At 54.3% G+C, this 19989-nt stretch overlaps 4 protein-coding genes across 4 annotated transcripts; 2 read left to right on the forward strand and 2 right to left on the reverse strand.

The window, feature by feature from the left end:
* Window positions 1-5983: 5983 nt before the first annotated feature.
* GUITHDRAFT_119326 (hypothetical protein) lies at window positions 5984-6850 on the forward strand (the record flags this gene model as incomplete). The annotated part of the gene is made up of 1 exon (XM_005821412.1): window positions 5984-6850. One exon carries the CDS (start codon window positions 5984-5986, stop codon window positions 6848-6850), a length of 867 nt encoding a protein of 288 aa, XP_005821469.1.
* A 108-nt stretch (window positions 6851-6958) lies between these two features.
* On the reverse strand, window positions 6959-9064 carry GUITHDRAFT_119327 (hypothetical protein; the record flags this gene model as incomplete). The annotated part of the gene is made up of 9 exons (XM_005821413.1): window positions 6959-6990; window positions 7040-7111; window positions 7162-7252; window positions 7300-7353; window positions 7397-7439; window positions 7489-8636; window positions 8681-8854; window positions 8909-9003; window positions 9049-9064. 9 exons carry the CDS (start codon window positions 9062-9064, stop codon window positions 6959-6961), a joined length of 1725 nt encoding a protein of 574 aa, XP_005821470.1.
* A 1073-nt stretch (window positions 9065-10137) lies between these two features.
* GUITHDRAFT_119328 (hypothetical protein) lies at window positions 10138-12162 on the forward strand (the record flags this gene model as incomplete). The annotated part of the gene is made up of 12 exons (XM_005821414.1): window positions 10138-10297; window positions 10351-10418; window positions 10805-10860; window positions 10911-10941; window positions 10995-11082; window positions 11213-11295; window positions 11377-11501; window positions 11653-11707; window positions 11754-11854; window positions 11904-11936; window positions 12001-12060; window positions 12111-12162. The coding sequence occupies 12 exons, from the start codon at window positions 10138-10140 to the stop codon at window positions 12160-12162; spliced, it is 912 nt and encodes a 303-aa protein (XP_005821471.1).
* A 3199-nt stretch (window positions 12163-15361) lies between these two features.
* GUITHDRAFT_147191 (hypothetical protein) lies at window positions 15362-17132 on the reverse strand (the record flags this gene model as incomplete). Its single annotated transcript, XM_005821415.1, has 3 exons — window positions 15362-15412; window positions 15522-15728; window positions 15774-17132. The coding sequence occupies 3 exons, from the start codon at window positions 17130-17132 to the stop codon at window positions 15362-15364; spliced, it is 1617 nt and encodes a 538-aa protein (XP_005821472.1).
* Window positions 17133-19989: the final 2857 nt, after the last annotated feature.

Here is a 19989-nt window from a genome sequence, read left to right on the forward strand (position 1 = left end):
CTTGACCTCCTTGATGGCCTTGACGAGTGCGGACACACGAGACTGACTGCCAGGAGGCCTGCGAGTCCGTCAACGGAAGGAGAGAGGAGGAGGAGAGAAGGGGGAGAGAAGGGGGGGGGAGGAGAGGGAACAGCGGGGGGGAGGGGGGGCAGGATAGCGGGCCGGGTTGGGAACGGAGAGTGGAAGAATAGAGAGGCGAAGGAGAGGAAGAGGGAGAGGGAGAGGGAGAGGAAGAGGAAGAGGGAGGAGATGGGTAGTAGGAGAGGGCAAGAGAGTGAAAAAGGCAGGAAACAGGATGGGGGGGGAGACGGGAGGAGGAAGACAACTGACAGCATGACAAGGTTGCTTCCTCTTGGTTCCTGTACAGCTCCGAGACGAAACTCCAGTCCTCCTTCCTGCTTCCTGACTCCTCCCTCCTGCTTCCTGTCCTGCCCTACCCGCCTCTCCTTCTCCTCGTGGAGCTTCCATGCCTTCGTCCCTCCGACTCGCTGCTCTTCCGCTGGAAAGACTCCGCCGAATTCTTCGTAGCGCACAGGCGGGACTTCTCCTTCAACTTCGGATGCTCCTCCTCCACCACCACCACCATCGTCGCCTCCGCCCCCGAGAGCGTGTCTCCCCCCTGCGGCTGCTGCTGTCACCCCGCCTCCTCCGATTTCCGATCGCCATTCCCCTTTCCTTTCTCCTCCTCCTCTTGCTTCTCCTGCTCCTGCCTCTGCTCCTGCTCCTGCTCCTGCTCCTGCTCCTGACTCTGACTCAGCTGCAAACCCTTGCTTCCATTCCCTCGCTTCGCTTCGCTCCTCCTCTCCTTCCTCTGCTTTGTCAGCGGGGCGTCTGTTGTCCTCATACCCTTCCTGCCCCTTATCTTCCTGGTCCTCAACGTACAAGATGCGACAGTTTTGCCGAGGAGTATGCACACCAATCAGCAGATTCATCTCCTCCTCCTCGTCGTCGTCGTCGTCATCGTCCTCGTCGTCCTCGTCGTCGTCGTCGTCGTCGTCGTCGTCGTCGTCGTCGTCGTCGTTGACATAACCATACACAAACGCATGTTCCTCTACCACCGCCTTCAACTTCAGATCTTCCTGCTGTCGATGCTCCTCCTCGGCATCGTCCTCCTTATCTTCGTTGCTGCCATTGCTTGCTTCTTTGCCGTCCTCGTCATTGGCAACATCGGCTCCAGCCTTCAGGTCCGTCCTGACTCCACCGTTCCTCTCCTCCTCCGCATACCGATCCTTTGTTGCCAGAGTTCTGCCCTCCTCCTCCCGCTCCAGCTCAACCTCTTCCTCCTCCTTTGCCTCCTCTTCCCTTTCTTCCTTTGGCTCCTTTGGCTCCTTTGCCTCTTCTTCTTTCTCATCAGCATCAGCATCAGCATCTGCATCTGCATCATTATCCTCAAAATTGTACACCTGCTCCTCCTCCTTCTCAACGTTCTCCTCCTCCTCCCTCCGCTCCTCCTCCTCCTTCTTGTTCCTGTTCGCCTCCCTCCCTTTCTCATCCTTTTTTGGTCCTTCCCGCTCATGGTCACTTCTTGCCTCCTCTTCATTCCACGTCACAGCATTTCTCTCCTCACCTCCTCCGTTCATCATCACACACCCGCTCTTAACCATCGCTCTCACTTTTCCCTTCTCTTTGCTGGCCCCCTCCCCCTCCTCCTCCTCCTCCTCCTCCTCCGGCTGCTGCTCCTCTTCCTCCGGCTGCTGTCCCTGCTGCGGCAACTTCTCTTCGTCATAATCTTCTTCTCCGTTTTCGCCCTGCAGTATCGATATCTCTCCATTTCCCTCCTCCTCTTTCTGAGCTGGCATCATCCCAGCAGTGCCCTCTCCTTCCCCATCAGCCTCCTTCCCGACTTCAAACTCCCTCGCCCTGCTGCCATTTCTGCCTTTCGTTTCCTCCTCCCCCTCCTCCTCCTTCGTTCGTTGCCCTCCCGATTGTCCATTCGCCATCTCGATCTCCCCTCCGCCGTTCTTCCCCTCGACTTCCATTTTCTCCTCCTCCTCCTCATTCACTGTCGCGTCCTCCTCTATCAGGCCTTGTCCATCCTTGCTCTGTATCCATGCCCTCTGCTCTCTGTCACCCTCAGCCTGCTCGACGCCCAGTTCCTCCGTCGCCTCGGCTTCGTTCCCGCCACCTACGATCTTTTCTCCCCTCCCTCCTCCTTCCCCTGCTCCTCCTCTAACCTGTGGGTCTTCCCCTTCCTCTTCAGGTGCCTCCCCACCTCCCACCCTCTCCCTCGCCCTCGTCCTCGTGCCTTCCTGGTCCTCCCGCAGCTGCTCCTTGAGAATCCAGACCTCCCTGTCCCCTCCTCCTTCCTGTCCCTCCCCTCTGATCTCTTCCTCCGCCATCGCCTCCTCCGCGCCACGTCCCCAAGGCTCCTCTCCCTCCTCACGCACTTGCAAGTCATTTTCTGCGAACTCCACGCGTGTGCCAGGCAGCATCGCTCCTCGTCCTCCCATCTTCGTCCTCTTCACGGCCTTCTTCCTCGTTCCATCCTCGGTCCCTGAGCCTCGTCCGACCGTCATGGCATCTGCCTCCTCCTCCGTCTTTCCTGTACTTCCAACCTTTCTATTCCCCACTGCAACCTCCTCCTCTCTCGTCTTCTCCTCCTCCCTCCTTTCCCCCGCTTCCATCTCTTTCCTCTTCTCCTCATTTCCCTCCTTCTCCCTCCTCTCCTCTCCTTTCTCCTCCTCTCCCTCCCTCGTGTCTTCCTCCTCTCTCCTCTCCTCCCCATCCCCTCTCGCCTCAGACTGATCTGCACGGAACGTCAGTAAAGCACAACAGTGTCCTCCTCTCCTCTCCCTCACCTTCGAAGATCCTGCGAGCAAGACCGTCAAGCTCCCTGTCAGAGGACGCGGGATGAGCAGGAGAGCGAGGGAGAGCATGTCCACGGCGGATCTTGAGGGAGCAGCTGAACTATGCTCGCAAGTCAGGAGGACGGAGGGGGAGGCGGAGGCGGAGAGAAAAGAAGAAACAAGAAAGGTCGAGAATCTTGCAGACAAAAGACGAAAACGAGGACGAGGACGAGGACGAGGACGAGGACGAGGACGAGGACGAGGACGAGGACGAGGACGAGGACGAGGACGAGGACGAGGACGAGGACGAGGACGAGGACGAGGACGAGGACGAGGACGAGGACGAGGACGAGGATCGCAGAGCGAGGGTTGCCTGTACCTCCTGCCCTGACGGGTCCTCCCTCCGCAAGCAGATCCTAGCGATGGATCCCTCGGGCCCGAGCATGAGCGGCAGAACTTCCTCCGGCCGCTGGTAGCTCAAGGTGAAGCCGTCGATCGACACTAGCACGTCGCCCACGCGCATGGCGCCCGACATGGCGGCAGGAGCCTTGGGGACGAGGCCAGAGACGACAAACTCCCCCGACTGCTGGTCCACCTATACAGCAAGGAGTGGGTCAGGTGACGTTGGCAGAGGAAGGGGAAGGGGTCGCGATGAGAAGTGTATGTACCTGAACCAGGGCGCCGATGCCGGCGAGAGGCGAGGAGAGGCGAGGAGAAGAGAGGAACTTGGAGGAGGGAGTGGAAGAGGCGACGGAGGACGGCGATCCCTCCCAGCTCCTGTCCGAGGCCTTGCCTGACGCCGAGATCTCCACCAGCCTAGCAGGAGAACGTCCGTCAGCCCCATGTCAGCTTGCAGACGAGATTGACCGCTTGTTTGGCTTGAGAAAGACGAGGGGAAAGAGACGGAGCAGGAAGTCGTCCTCTGCTGCCTCCGAGAGCTTGCGTATCTACAGCGAGCGCATAAGAGGATCAGGAGGGAGAGGGCCGGAGGAGGAAACGCTCGTACCTGCTCCTTGGCTGGTCGTCCCAGGAGCTTCTCTGACCCAGCTGAGAAGAGGAGGTCCCCTACTTCGACGTCCACGTCCTCCAGCTCGTCTCCCTGCGTGGCGAACTCTCAGACTCCCCCCGCACCTGCCGCAAGTCCAGCCCTTACCTTGACTACCCTCGAGACTGCGACCTCAGTCTCGCTGACTTGTTGCACCTGTATCCCCTCTACTATGCTCGCCATCACCAAGTGGAAGCCCTTCCGAAGCTCCTCACTCTTCTTGTCTCCGGCGCCATGGCCATGGCATCCTCTAGCTCCTCTCCGTCCTACGGTCTCGTCCTTCCACTTGTTATGCCATGTCGCCGCGGTACCGTACTGGTACGTCTTCGGCGGGGGCGGGCTCAGGCTTGGAACCGACAAGCAAACTTGACTTCTTTTTACCGTACCGGGCGGGGCCGACAAGCAAACTTGCGTGACTTCTTTTTAGTGACGGCGGGGGCGGCCCCGGCGGCCGGGCGCCGGACGGTTCCGAGTCCCGGGGCGTACTACTGATTAGGCAGGCAGTCCGACGGCCGCGGTAGCGTCCGGGGCTCCGGAGTCCGGTCAAACTGGCACCGGCGTCCGACGTCTGGCCGGCGGCGGCGCGGCGGGCGGTCCGATCCACGGTCAGTGACGCGCCCGTGCCAGTGTGCCGCAGTGCCCGGCGGCCGGCAGTGCCGCGTACTACCGTAGTACAGTGAGCAACCGTGAACGTCAGTGACGTGTGATACCGAGTGTCGGACCGTGGGGCGGGTCCGACCGACCGACCGGGCCCGTACTAGGGCGGCTAACCCGGGCCCGGCCGGGGCGCGGCGGCCCCGCGCGCTCCGCCGGACCGTTTTCGCGGCGCCGGGGGACCGTCTCGCGGTGACGGTGGCTCCGGCCCGGGGGGCCGCGTGGCGTGGCCCGGACGCGGCCAGACGGATCGGACCGTCACGAACTTCCCGGCGTGACGCCGGTGACGAGCCCGCGGCCTGTCTGAGTCGCGGGCCGGCCGGGCCTCGGAAGCGCGTGACCTGTTCAGAGTTACACGATTTATCACAAGAGTCAAAGTTATGGCGCCACGTGACCTCCAGTAGTAAAGAGCCTCGGCCACCCGCAGATCATGGAGCTGGAAGTATCTGTACTCGACTACCGGGTCCTTCATCCCTTTCTGTCGAATATAGGGGTATTTTCAACCTGAAAAGATGGGGTAGGTGAGTCCATGTTCTGTGGGGGGGAGGGGTCCAAGGTCATGCAGTCCAGCCAGTGCCTCCAAAAAGGCAAAAAGGGTAAAAACCAACAACCTGAAATTACTGAATTACGGGGGGTGGGTGGTAAACAGTGACTGAAGTGAGGGACAAGTACAGGTGCTTTTATCTGCATTGTGATGGTTAAGGAGGGGGTGATAGTCACGTTCTATATCACTGATCATGCCTCGTAGGGGTGGGGTGGTGAGTTGATGGGAAAATGATCACTTCTGACTGTATGGTATCAGGTCAGAAGTAGGGGTACTATATAGGGGATCGTATGGTCCAATTCGTGGGGGTGGGTCGGGGGTGGATACTATGATATGATATCATTTGATTTCAAGAATAGATATCACGCCCGAGGGGACGGGAGGGGACGGGAGGGGTGGGGTGGTACCACACCGGGCCACTAGTTTGGTGGCCGTCAGCACTAGGGGTCCGACGGGTCCCCGAAGTGGCTCGTGGGGCGCCGTCGGGGGGCCATGACAGTCATAGGGTAGGGTACTTGGACTATTGTAAAATGGTAGTCAAGAAGTCAGGGGGTCGTTTGCGTACTACTCACACGTAGGGGTGGAGGGGTAGGGGTGGTGCTACACTGCGACCTAGCAAAGGGGGAGGGGGTTATAACGGTAGTAAGGACGAAACTGTGCGGTCAGGCACATAGAGCAGACCGTACAGGAGCAACAAGATCGCACGAGAAGGACGAGGACGAGGACGAGAGCTGTGGAGACAAGGCTAGGAATATTCCGAGGTAGAGGATCGAACAGTTCACAAACAGCGCGGATAGAGGGGATTGTGGAAGGCGTGCGGAGCAGAAGCAGAGCAGGAGACTGAAGTTGAAGAGCACGAGAGCGTTTGAGAGAGCGCGAAGACCACGGAAGTAGAGGTTGAGGCAGAGCTGATTCAAACACACCTGTAAGGATCTTGCTGGTGAGCTCGAGCTGATGTCGTCGAATCAGAAAGGAAGAGCACGTTGGGTCAGGACCAGGCTCTCGTCCGAGATCATCGATGATTCTTTTCAAGTCAAAGTTGACAGCAGCATGCCGATGGCTGGACAACCGCCCTGCATATCGCCCAGCAGAGTGACCAGCAGTTATGCTGGTTGGATCCTTCAAGGCTGGCAAGGCAAGAAGGAGGGCGAGGAGGAGGAGGAGGACGCCCTCCCGTCGCCTCTGCTCGTGGAAGATGAATTGGGAGACATCCCATCGCAGTTAAGGAAGGAGCCTCGCAGGGAGCTGAATTTTACCTCCTTCGGCTCAATGCTGAGCCCCAAGAGAAACTTCTTCTCTCCTCGGGACTTCGATAGTTGTTGTGATGCCTCCGACTTCGCCTGCTCTGTGGGTTCCTACGAGACCCAAGACACGTTGCAGAGCAAGACGTTGCTGGCAAAGCTGGAGCATGCGGAGCGAGAGAAGGAAGGGCTGGTCATCGCTCTCAGTGATCTAGAGCATAGAATCTCAGCCAGTGTCGCTGAGCTTGAGAGGCAGACGCAGACTGCGCTGCGAAAGAGCAACAAGGAAGTCAAGTGCGAGGACGAGGGCAAGGCTGTAGAGAGAAGCTTGAATTTACTTCGGACAACACTGGAGGACGTGGATGGGGAGGACGACTGGGAAGAGATGAAACAGAAGGTGGAAGCAATACTGGAAGAGGTAGCGAACAAGAGAGGCAAACAACAAAAGCTGAAGGAGAAGGAGGTGGGACGGCTGTTGCTGCACAAGAGCCGATTCTGTTCTTCCTGCCACTCGCAGAATCCGATGGAAGACTGTCTTTCTCCTCGTGAAAACAAGTATGACTTTCTCATCGATGCGTGAATGTTTAGGGTTGTGAACTCTCAGTGTATTCTACAACAATCATCTACATCAGAGTAATAAATAATGAAATAATCTATCCATATACATCTAATATGCTTCAACAACTCATCAAACAGAACGACAAACTTCCGTAAGCGCATCTGCACCAAACTTATAAGGCCTGGCATCGCAGCAAGATCGTGATGTCACCGAAGGTGCTGAGGGAGGGATACAGCGATCGGCCGAGGGCGATAAGAATATCAAGAAAGTCGTCAAACCCAGCTGATGGTACAGGAGCGTCAAGAGCAACGATGACAACAGGATCATCTCACTCAGTCCCGCCTTCTTGGCCCTTGCTCGCAGAGAGATGGAGTCGATAGTCAGCTGAGCGTTCCGAACTTCCTTCTGCGGCAGCCCGAGTTCCTGCAGGCTAGCAGGTCAAGGGAAGAGTGACGAGCCGCGGCCGTCACCTTGACGAGAAAACGGAGACGGCTGCTGTCCATCTTCCTCTTACACCCTGACACCTGAAAGCCCCATCAGCACTGTTCTGTGTCGATCAGGACGTACCTTGATGTACAGCGAGTGTAGCCGGTCAATGAGCGCAAGCTCCCTGCGGCAACTTGCTGTCATCACCAGCACAAGTGCACACAACTGCTCACTTGTGCTGAACTTCCACTCCTTCTCCACAGATCTTGAAGCTCAGCATGTCAGCTGCGACCGCGAGCAGAGCAAGAGGACTGTCTACCTGCTTGTACTGCGAGAGGAGCTCCTGGTGCTTCTTGCTGTCTGCGCGGAACCCGTGGGAAAGTACCTTGGAGTTCTTGAACCCTTCACTGACCAGCAGCAGAGCTCCGCCCAGAGCTTGCAGCTTCACTCTCCTATCCACCTCAGAGATGAAGTGCACGTGAGGCCTGTGGTGCTCCATGCACCTGCAGACCTTGACGCCCTCGGCCTCTGTCCCCTTGGCAACCACCTCGATGTCGTCGATGCCGACCCTGGGGCTGCAGTTCATCTCCAGCAGCCACGGCTTGCACTTCTCATCCAGCATGATGTCAAACCCCAGCAGGTGGAAGCAGCTCGGCCCCCCGGAGTAAGAGGTCCCTGCCAAGCCTGGGTCCCTTGCCTTGAGCTCGTAGATACTCTCACACAAGGAGGGCCGGAGGAGGAGACAGGTCTGCTGTACCAGGTCATGGATCTGTTCCCATATCGACTCCGTGTTGTACCCCAGCCTGGAGATCTCTTGGAAGACGTAGCTGATCGACCTTTTGGAGGCGTTCCTCTCCTGTTCCTCCCCCCACTCCCCAGTCGCGGCCTCCCCGTCACTCTGCAGCTCCATGTGGGAGTTGTCAGGTCGGACGAATCGATCGCTCAGCTTGTTGAGACTGTAGTTGGTCAGGTGGCTCGTCACTTTGCTCAGGTTTCTGGCGTTGGGCAAATGATACTTGTCCGTGCAGAACCGTGCCAGGCCCTCGTGGCAGATCCAGACGTCCAGCGGCTCTATGGATCTGATCAGCACGTACACCCTGAGGTCGAACTTGAGGCCGTCGAGCAGCAAGGGGCGATCGATGTATCTCTGAGCTATCAGATCTCTTTCCGGCGCGGAGGAGATCCGCTTCACGAGGTCCTCGTAGCTGGACACTAGGAAGATCCCGTCCCCTTGCGAGCCCGAGTTTGGCTTCACGATGATGGAGAACTCCTTGGTCGAGGTGCAGGCGCTGCTCAGGGCCTTGAGGTCGTCAGGGAGCAGCCACGACTCGGGGTAGAAGTCATACAAGGACCGAAATATGCTCCTCCCTCTCCCCATCATCTGGCGCGACAAGATCAACTAAGGTCAAGGACGCAAGGAGCTACCTTGGAGAAGGGGCACTTGTCGCACAGCATGTACATCCCTGGTATCCTGGAGCAAACTTGTCTGTTGCTGATGCATTTCAACCTTGTCAAGAGCTGATCTAACGTTGAGACCCAGAAGATATCGCTCTTCTCATAAAGCACGTCTCTTGACTGCCAGCCGACAGTCTTCAGGACCTGAAAAGAAACCTCTCACTCCCCTCGTCCCCGTCTCCCAGCACGCAGTCGCACCATTGTGAGCGCCTCTGCAGATGCCGAGGAGAAAGCAAGACACACGATGGGAGGTCTGAACCTTCGCTTCTCAGCCTTCCTGACGGCCTTCTCCTCTGACAACGAGTCACTGCCACAAACTGTCAAGAGCTCTTGCCTACCGATGGAGGGAAGCATGGAGATCTCGGTTGTATCCGAGTCTTCACTGGATGCCATGGATCTCACGAGGAGAGCGCGTGTCTCAGGGATAAGGCAGCGATTCTCGCTTCATCCTGGAACATCAATATGATGTCAGATGTCGTGACTTGCATTCGCACTGGCGCTGCGCTTTCAATATGCTTGCATACCCAATGATACGTTTAAACGATCTTCATCTTCACTGCCAAACCGAGGCATCTGATCTTTTCTCCACTCCAGATGGAAACATACTTTGCACCTTCCAAATCATTACTCGATCATCACTATCATCTTCATCTCCCCATGTTCATATCTTCATCAATGACATCATCACCATCGACACTGTTCACAAGCGTCATCATCTTCCCCTTCCCCTTCCTCTCCCTCCCTGCATCATTCTCTGCATTTCCCGCCCTTCAGCCCATTGCGGTTTGCTGGGATCCATGAACTGACCACCCTTGTCACCCCTGGATTTTCCCGTACCCTACCCACTCAATCTCCTTTACAGTACCCCTCCAATCCATACTTGCATCCCACCCTATCCTACCCCTACCCCCCGTCTGAACTTCGAATTCGGCCTCTTGGATACCACCGTACATTTCTGTATCAAAATCACCCGTGGTGCGACACCCCTAACTCCACCTACCCTAAGGCAGAGTGTGATCATGAGTACCCACCAAATTAGAGCAGATTTCGACCATGACCTGTACTGTTGATATATTTATGGGGTCAATACAAGGGGTACTGGAGTACCCTACCCAGGTATTGATAATGTTGTACTACCCGTACCACTGTCTCGGTCTATCCGAAGTATCTCACTACCCGTTACATTACCACAAAACCACCCACCCTGTACCTCCACCCCTTCCCCTGTGTTCATACCACCCCTTCATTATCAAGTCAAAGGAGGGGTACTGGTTGCTTGTGGTGTTGCGACCACGCAAGTGGAGGGTAGAATTTCGACGTAACATGGCAGCAGGATCAGCAGCGATACTGGTAAGAGGAGGAGAAGGAGGAGGGGGAGGAGAGGGAGAAGGAGGAGGAAAAGGAGGAGGAGAAGGAGAAGGAGAAGGATGACGACGACGACGACGACGACGACGACGAAGAAGAAGAAGAAGAAGAAGAAGATGATGATGAAGATGAAGATGAAGAAGAAGAAGAAGAAGAAGAAGAAGAAGAAGAAGATGATGATGATGACAAGGAGAAGGGAAAGGATGGGGATGATGAGTAGCTGTGTGTATTTTGTGTGAAATCAGGAAAGGGAAGATAAGGTTGCGCATAATCAGCGGGGATAGGAAGCAACATCAGCTCAAACACAGGAATAGGGATCATCAATCGCGACGGCACAAGTGGGGTGCTAAATCAGCGAGGAAGATTATGGTTAGCATGCGCTCATGTAATGCTTCTGTCAAATTTGAGATGTCTTATCAGTGCTGTGATGAACAATCAGTAATTCATTCATGACGAGAATCAAAGTTGATAATCGCATATACGTTGTTCGTTCACCACACCTGAATTAATCAACGTTGAATTTTGCTGAAGTTACGGGGGGAGGTACCGACTCCTCTCACAATCCGATCATCCAACAGGCATAGAACCAAGAGGAGGAAGAAAAGGAGCAACTGTAGAGAGTGGAGGATGAACCAGCGATGGTGGTGGTGGTGGTGGTGGTGGTGGTGGTGGTGGAGGAGGAGGCGGAATTATCAAACCTTGCTTCAGTCTCACTTATTTCAACTGCAGTTTTTGTGCGCAAGCTTCATGCTGTATTCTGATTATCTTGAATCTACGCTTGAGACGTGAGAGCTCGCATCAGACAAGCCTATCCTTGACGACTTGGCTCCTTCAGAATCCTACTCAAGTCTTTTGTGGGGAAGTTGGTTTTTTTGACAGGTCTGTGGAGGTTGCTCGTGTCTCTTGTTTTGATTGGCAGTTTCAGTCCAATGTCTTTACATACAAACGGCCTACTTTGTTGTTCGATTCATCATGGAAGTTCTCCCCTCACAACGCAACGGATCAAAGTGATTCATGTTTCCTGATGCATGTTGGCATGCCGAGTGACTGACCTGTCAGTGCTCTGAAACGGTGGACTTACTGGTTTTCGCCCGTTGCTGGTTCGTCATGATCGTCATTTTCTAGCTGCCGAAATAGGCGCTGACAGCATCGCGGTGGCAGGAGGACTGGGCTTTTTTGTCACGATCATGTTCTACAAGTTCTGTTGGTTCAACGAGAAGGTGATGATCGTGTTTGAAGATGTTTGATCGTGTTTAAAGATGTTTGATTCCTGAAGAGTTCGTAACACAACACCCCGGCAGTTTCAAACCAACGTTGTTGCTGTCCATGAAGCTAAGGTACTGGCCATGTCTCTTTTCCTGCGAGGTAATTTTGAGGAAAAGGGAGTCCCTTTCGGGTTGTATCAACACATCCTGCACGTACCCTGGTGAGATTGGGGCAACAAACTCTTGTCCTCCTGATTTGATTTTATACGCCCTTCTTTCTGCTCCGATGTGTCAACTGCTGTTTCGTCCTCCTTTCCTTGTGTTGGACATGTAATGACTGGTACCTTCTCCTTCTCACACCTCCGACCTCAGCTCAATCTTGCCCATCATCGACGTCTTGATCATGGACTCCAAGGAGGTCAAGGAGGTCAGGGAGTCTGATATTCTGATCGTAGACTCACATCCTGTTCCAGAGCATCGGTAGCTTCAACAGCTATCTTGTCTTCTACTTCTATTTTGGCTTGTGGTACTCCTCGTTGGTTACGACCAACTTCTTCGTCACTGGTACCTGGCCGTGAGTCTGCCGACCATGTTCGCCCCCGCCCTGACGCTGATGTTTCCAGGTATCCCTTCATGGATTCGTTCAACGTATTCCAGTGAGACATCTTTCATGTCACAGCCTACTCATTCCAATGATGCTTGCTCTTTGCGCTGTTGCAGGCATGTTGCTTTCCATGTGTTTGCAATAGGGTTCGCGATCTTCCTCGGAATGATTCACAGGTGGACGTTGTTGACAGCTATCTTGAAGGAAGTTACTGAAAGACCTTCAGGTATTTCATCCAAACCCACCACAAAACGCTCCTCAACCCCAAGAAGGACTGAAGAAACTGCCTCTCCCGCAATTGCCTTGCTGAAAGAAATGCTCCTCTTTCCTTCAGCAGGTTTTTTCCTGTGTTTATTCCTTGTAAGTTTTGATCTCTATGAACTGCTGAATCGAGGACAGCGTCATACAAGCGCACAACATAAACTCCCCGCTGAAATCACTAGATTTCAACCTGATGCACGTTTACGACACCTTGGTCGGTCAAGTCATGTCATGTTGACAAGGCATGGAGAGATTTAGCGACATCAGAAGTATAACTGCGAGGAAAGGATTTACAGCTGGTGTTGACAGATAGCGTCGTGGACGTTGCAGAGACGATCGGGAGTGGAGAAGTTGTAAAGAAGTCTTGTACGAGATCAGGATCACGTTTGATTGATTAAAGCCTGTCATATCGACATTCGATCATATGGAGATGTGATTTGACTGAGTTGTGACTTGGCTGAGATGCAATCATCCGGGAGATGTGACTTTATTGCGATGCAAGTCTATCAAGATGTGTTCATATTCAGTCGTGAACATGCTGATGAAGACTCCAGTCTCTTTCCGCCCCGTCGTTCATTCCAAGCGCAGTCCGTCAAGAATCTCAGAGCCTCGGGCTCGCTGGCTTCAGTCAGGAGCTTGATGCAGTGCTGGAGGGCGTCTAGTTGCTTCCTGCGGGAGGGACCAAAGTCATGACGCTGCCTTGGAGCTGGTGCTGCAGGCGGATCGATAGGCAGGGAGGAGGAAGCAGGAGAGGTCGAAGGGTCGAGATCCTGGGTGATGTTGGCTGCAGGCTTGTCTTGAGAGGAGGACGCTGAAGGAGAGGGGAGGGAGCTAGCTGTACAACAAGTGGGAAGAGGAGTCATCGCGATTGAGATAGGAAGCAAACTCACAAACAGCTGGAGGGAAAGAGCAAGGAGGACGTGTAAGAGACAGACGTGCAGAGGATGGGAAGGGAGGATGTGGTGGTGGTGGCGAGGGAGAGGAGGGAGCGAGTCTACTTAAAGTGGGCGAACGTACCTCCGCATCTCCCGACCTCTTCGGAGTCTTCTTCCGTGCTCACAAGACGCAACGTTTCAGAGATCGTGCCCGTGACTCATAAGATTCTCTAGTACCTCATGGCAGCCTTACAGCGTTTCACATTCCCCAAGTCCTGGTAGTAAAAGTGGAGGTACGGCACTGATAATACGGCAGGGCAATCATACAGCAGTGACTGGCAAGGCAGGTTGATACCCCTCACAACAAGTCGTGCTGCACGATCCGCAGCTCCATCGCGAGATAGAAGTTGATGTCTGATCCATGGGCGTCAGGCAGAGCTCTGTCAACATCTCACAGCAGTACCATCATCAAGTTTCGAGCAGGCATGACTTAGACAATAAAACATTCTATATGACTTAGTGACAACACGCCCCATGCAGCTACATAGATCTCCATTGCACATGCTGATCGACTAGTGCATGGCTTTCAATCTACAACTGCTCTCACATCCTTGATGATGTCCCTCATGTGCGAAGCTGTGTCGGAACACAGATGCTTAGACGATCATCTGTCATTTACTCTTACATCACTCATGCCCTCCTTATCTGTTTCCACCTCCTTCCTTCTCGCTACTATACCCCTCATCCTACATCGACGACACTCGTTTCCTTACGTCCCCTTCCCTTCCGCCCTTGTTCGCGCCTCGTGTCTTCAGCTGCTCCCGGCCCTCCCGTACCGTCAAGGTGCAGCCCAGCAGGGACCCAAGGGCGTCGGGCCTGTCGGGGTCGGTGAGGAGCTTGATGGCGTGCTGGAGGGCGTCAAGCTGCTTGCTGCGGGAGGGGCCGAAGCCGAGGGAGGGGCGGGGGGGAGGCGGGGAGGAGGAGGGACGGGGAAGGGAAGCAGGGAGGGGGGGGATGTCCGAAGGAGGGGAAGAAGGGGAAGTTGAGGAGCCGTCAGCACATGCAGTGGACGAGGAAGGTGGCGAATGCGGAGGAGGGAGGGAGGAGGGAGAGAGGAGGGAGGGAGGAGGAGGGAGGAGGGAAGGAGAGTCATGTCGGGGTTGATGCCTGACGCTGCAAGACAGGCAAGGGACCTCGATCCTTGTAGGGGAAGCAACTAGGGGAATCGCATCTTTACTACTGACGTCGTGCCACTGCCTCTTCGGAGCTAGCAGCCGTCAAATGTATCTTGGTATCGTGACTGGTCCGTGTTTGACCAGGGTCAAATGAACATGCTCAAGAAAGAAGTGGCGGAGGGCCACGAGGATAGATGGATATGAGTCTTTACCACAGCCAGTGACAGCGCACGGTAAACCTGCAACTCCGGCAAACTGACGTAGCCGTGACCGACGGGGACTTTATCATGTACCGTAGCCTTGCCCAGCAGGTTAACTCCGGATGCTCCGGTTGCCGTGACGCCTGTTGGAGTCACGGCCGCACTGCTGTAAACCCCCTCGCAAACTCGAGGGTCAGGTTCCAGTAATAGCGAATAACCGATCAAGTAACAACTACTAGATTGCTCGACGAGTCTGTGTATTGGTGCTCAGCTCGGCAATCGCCTCTAGCCGAGTGTTCAAGGCTGATAGTCGACAGGTAGCGGTGAGATACTCCACGGATAGTCGTGAGATGGTGGTAGAGATGTTTGAAGAAGGCAGAGGCGTCATGGAGTTGGATTGGTTATGTTGACGCCTTTACAACTCAACATCTCTTTTATCATGGATGCTGCTTCAAAAGACAAAGTCTCTTGCAAACTGGCCCGATGACGCCTTGGTCTACAGCAGCAAGTTTCGAGGAGGCAGCTGATAGACGGCAGAAAGAAAACAAGTAGGTTGCCTTGTGTCTGAGGTTGCGACTGCCAACGGTACCAGTGAGTGAAGGCCCGTCAGCCGAGAGAAAGTTTGACGTCGCCAGGACCATGAAGGACCAGAAGCTGTCCAGCAACTCACGTACCTGTCAAGCAGCTTGCTGACACTAAGATACTTGACGTCAACTCCTCGTGTGCTGACCTTGGCTGACAGCCTCCCTCTTCTCCTCCCTCCCTCCCACCTTCCTTGTCTCTACTATACCCTCCTTCCCCTCGCAAACTGGTGGGTCAGGTTCCAGTAGTCATACTGCCTCAAGCACCTACTTTCAGAGCTTTGTTCCTGCCCCATTCCCATAGCTGACTGACAGTGGTTTTCGACACGCGAAGGAGCCCGCGTATGTAGCGAAAACAAGAGAAACTTTCGGAGGCACAGTATTATCACTCATGGCGATACATTACGGAGCCTAGCTCCCAAAACTCCTTGATCGTCTGTTGGGAGAAATCCAGATAAAGAAGATGTACAAAATGATATCTAGAAATAACTACACAACGCTATCATACAACATGACAAACACATCCAAAGGAGAGAACTGCTGACATCTCCGAGCAATCCTTGCTGCCTTCCCTGGCTAGCTAGGTGGGCGGTGGCAGAATCGACTGGGTGGGCGACGGCAGCATCGACTACAGGTCCGCAGACTTGCTTGCATGGACGGGCCATCGTGACAGATACATAAGGTCTAGATGCTGTCGGGCAAGAGTCGTAGAATATGTAAGCCCAGCAATATTCCTGGGAGGTGTTTCCCATCTGCACCAATGTTGAGCAAGCTTCAAACTCCTGCGAGATGCTTACTGCACGTACTGCACCGTACCACATCTCCAAAAACCCATTGCAATACGAGCCGCTGCTGTACTCCGGAGAAGAGCATACTGCACTGTATTGGCCAGATGACTGAAGTGAATAGCATTTTTCTGCAATGCCTTGCTTTTCAAGCATGATATCCTTGAGAGTTGGATGGAGCGCATTGAGATTGATGTTGCACTCAGATGGGTAACGCGCCATGATGTCTTGGACTCCAGTGGTGTTTCCAATGATGGGAATGGAAAATGGTGTAGCCGAAGAAGCCTGCGAGGAAGTTGTTATGCTCAGATACGCCCCGGATATGACATCTGTTAAGAACACATCGACGCTGTCCTGTTTGAAAAAAAACAGATGAGAAACTTCTTTCAAGAGGAGAAACGCGTTCATGACTTGCTTGTCGCATGGATGCTCTGCCATGAACGTCGCTTCGGTTCCTTGCAAACATGTCTCACAGTTATCATGCAATATCCCCCAATTGGAGTAGAGGTATTTTTGTGTCACAGCAAGCTTGTCGCAATTGAGATATGGGCCAAAGGATCCTTGCTGCCTTCCCTGGTAAGCTGAGTAGGTCACGGCAGCATCCACTACAGGTCCGCAGACTTGCTTGCATGGACGGGCCATCGTGACAGATACATAAGGTCTAGATGCTGTCGGGCAAGAGTCGTAGAATATGTAAGCCCAGCAATATTCCTGGGAGGTGTTTCCCATCTGCACCAATGTTGAGCAAGCTTCAAACTCCTGCGAGATGCTTACTGCACGTCCTGCACCGTACCACATCTCCAAAAACCCATTGCAATACGAGCTGCTGCTGTACTCCGGAGAAGAGCATACTGCACTGTATTGGCCAGATGACTGAAGTGAATAGCATTTTTCTGCAATGCCTTGCTTTTCAAGCATGATATCCTTGAGAGTTGGATGGAGCGCATTGAGATTGATGTTGCACTCAGATGGGTAACGCGCCATGATGTCTTGGACTCCAGTGGTGTTTCCAATGATGGGAATGGAAAATGGTGTAGCCGAAGAAGCCTGCGAGGAAGTTGTTATGCTCAGATACGCCCCGGATATGACATCTGTTAAGAACACATCGACGCTGTCCTGTTTGAAAAAAAACAGATGAGAAACTTCTTTCAAGAGGAGAAACGCGTTCATGACTTGCTTGTCGCATGGATGCTCTGCCATGAACGTCGCTTCGGTTCCTTGCAAACATGTCTCACAGTTATCATGCAATATCCCCCAATTGGAGTAGAGGTATTTCTGTGTCACAGCAAGCTTGTCGCAATTGAGATATTGTTGACAGCAAGTGATGGGCAGGAGCAACAGCAACAGCAAGACCACAGCGCATGGAGCCATGTCTCTTTGCAACGCTCACTTCCTAGCTCAACCGACCACGAGCCAGGGGACCCTACCTTTTAGGTTGCGGCCCTACAAACCTACAAGGTAGGGTCCTTACAGCAACAATGGACGGGTGTTTCACCCACCCTACCCCGACATTTTCCGTTCCTCCTCGGCATGTACACGGGGCCATGGAGTCTGATAGTGATCGTATGCCTCGCGGTTCAACCCGAGCTCGCTCAGTCCGCCACCTCCTTCCTCCACTGCAAAGATGTCCGAGCAACTCTCCTCTCAGTTTCACCGTTGTGGGGTGACAACATCTTCCAGCAATGCGAGAAATGCTTGATGCTTGCTAACAGCTTCAATGTCGTTTTTGTGCAACATCCGTGTTCAGGAAACGTTGTGGAAGCTTCTTTGGTGTTGTATTTGATAGAGGTGATGATGTTCTTTAATCCAGACAGCGTGGATCTGTACGTTCCATCTACAAACATGGAAAAGATGATTCGGCTCTCTTCACCTGCCAGAAATTTAACAACAGGCACACCTGTCAGCTTTGACTTGATCGTCCACGACAGTGATCCCGGAGCCTTGAAGCTCGTCTCGACTCTTTCGTCGTCCTGCTACATCGGAACGGATGGTTGGAAATACATGCAGCTGAAATTTGTGCTCTTCACATTCGACATCCCTAATGATCCATCGTCTTGCTCAGGAAATGTATCTCTGTGGTATGGAACAGGAAATTTGGAGAAGATGGACTCTGATGTCCGTGATTGCTCTGTTTCCTTGCAGTCGCTATCAGCTTCTTACTATCAGTGTTGGGCAGTCATCTTCCAGCCCAACTGCACTCGGACGAAAAGACCAAACCTCATGATCAATGGTGCAACTAGCTGTAACCCTTACGTATCAGCTACAGGACAGTTGTGCTAAGCAAATCATCCTCGAGCGTTGTTGATGTGAAGTACATGTCGCCTTGCATTCTGAAATAAAGTCTGTCACCGTCTGAATCCACCTTCACGTGGTTCAAAAGGAGAACTTCAATGTTCAGAAAGACTCGTCATACTGCCTCAAGCACCTACTTTCAGAGCTTTGTTCCTGCCCCATTCCCATAGCTGACTGACAGTGGTCTTCAACACGCTAAGGAGCTCGCGTGTGTAGCAGAAACAAGAGAAGCTTTTGCAGACACGGTAATCATGGCAATACATTACGGAGCCTAGCTCCCAAAACCCCTTCATTGTCTGTTGGGAGAAATCCAGATAAAGAAGATGTACAAAATGATATCTAGAAATAACTACACAACGCTATCATACAACATGACAAACACATCCAAAGGAGAGAACTGCTGACATCTCCGAGCAATCCTTGCTGCCTTCCCTGGCTAGCTAGGTGGGCGGTGGCAGAATCGACTGGGTGGGCGACGGCAGCATCGACTACAGGTCCGCAGACTTGCTTGCATGGACGGGCCATCGTGACAGATACATAAGGTCTAGATGCTGTCGGACAAGAGTCGTAGAATATGTAAGCCCAGCAATATTCATGGAAGGTGTTTCCAAGGTGTAGATGCTATTCTCTCTACCATGACAATGTTTGCGCCGCGTGTCTTCAGCTGCTCCCGGCCCTCCCGTACCGTCAAGGTGCAGCCCAGCAGGGACCCAAGGGCGTCGGGCCTGTCGGGGTCGGTGAGGAGCTTGATGGCGTGCTGGAGGGCGTCAAGCTGCTTGCTGCGGGAGGGGCCGAAGCCGAGGGAGGGGCGGGGGGGAGGCGGGGAGGAGGAGGGACGGGGAAGGGAAGCAGGGAGGGGGGGGAAGTCCGAAGGAGGCGGAGAGGCGGAGGAGGGAGTAAACTTGTGACTGGAGGTCGAGGAGTGGGAGGGATGAAGGGCAGGTGGAGGCATGGTAGGGAAGGAGAGCTGGCGAGGGAGGCTGAGGACGGAGGCTCTTGTTGACGATGAAGACTCGACGTAACTGTACAGCAGTCACGTCTTCGTGACTGGTGGAGAGTTACGGAGGTCTAGCGATGCGGTAAAGAAACGACACGGTCTCGTGTCCCTTGAGTATGCTGACGTGACTGCACGACGACACCGGTGGACATGAAAAGCTCCGAGGCTCTTCGCTGCCGTGACCCTCGCATCCAGATGACTCGACGACTTGCTGCTGCGCCGTGACTGTCTCGTGATCACTTCAACTTCTGAGTGCCTGCAAGCGCTTGGTCACGCTGCTTAGCCTGATGGCCTACCGGCGAGTCTGCAAGGCCCGGACGACTCGGAGGTCACCGGCGGGGGCCCCGCCGGGGGGAGCCTCGGAGAGGGGGGCCGTGGGGGGGCAGCCGCGGCCGGGTATCCCGGCGATCCAAGAGAGTCACTACGAACTCACTGACTGACAACTGCCGTCCCAAGTGACTTGATCAGTTGACTTGACGGCAACTCAGGATGTGTGAAGCTGCTCGACAGTCTACCCCTCCCCCCGAGCCTTCACAGTGCCTCTAGGTACCCCTAGGTCGTGCCCGCATTCCTGACGCTACCTCCAAGTCTTTCAAGACTTCCCCCCCTTGTTTGTTACATTACACGTGACATGTCAACTTGCTCCTTCACCCCCTGCGATCTCCGGCAGCAGCGCGAGAGCCGAAGAGCCGTCGCCATGTCTGTGCTAACTTGTCCTTGAGCATGCCCGTGCTGCTCCTCGCCACCACCAGCGCCTTGGTCCTCGCCCATCGAAGCATTCCTGGAGCAGCGTGAGGAGGCGAGGGATATCCATCAGATGTGGAGAAGGGGAGGAGAGAAGGAGAGATATGAAGAACGTGGCCTGCAATTGAAGGAGGCGGAAGTCGTGGAAGAGGAGGAGGGGAAGGAGAGGGGGGTGGGGGGGGGAGGGGGGGAAGG

The sequence above is a fragment of the Guillardia theta genome, assembly GCF_000315625.1.
Source record: "Guillardia theta CCMP2712 unplaced genomic scaffold GUITHscaffold_144, whole genome shotgun sequence".
NCBI lineage: Eukaryota > Cryptophyceae > Pyrenomonadales > Geminigeraceae > Guillardia > Guillardia theta.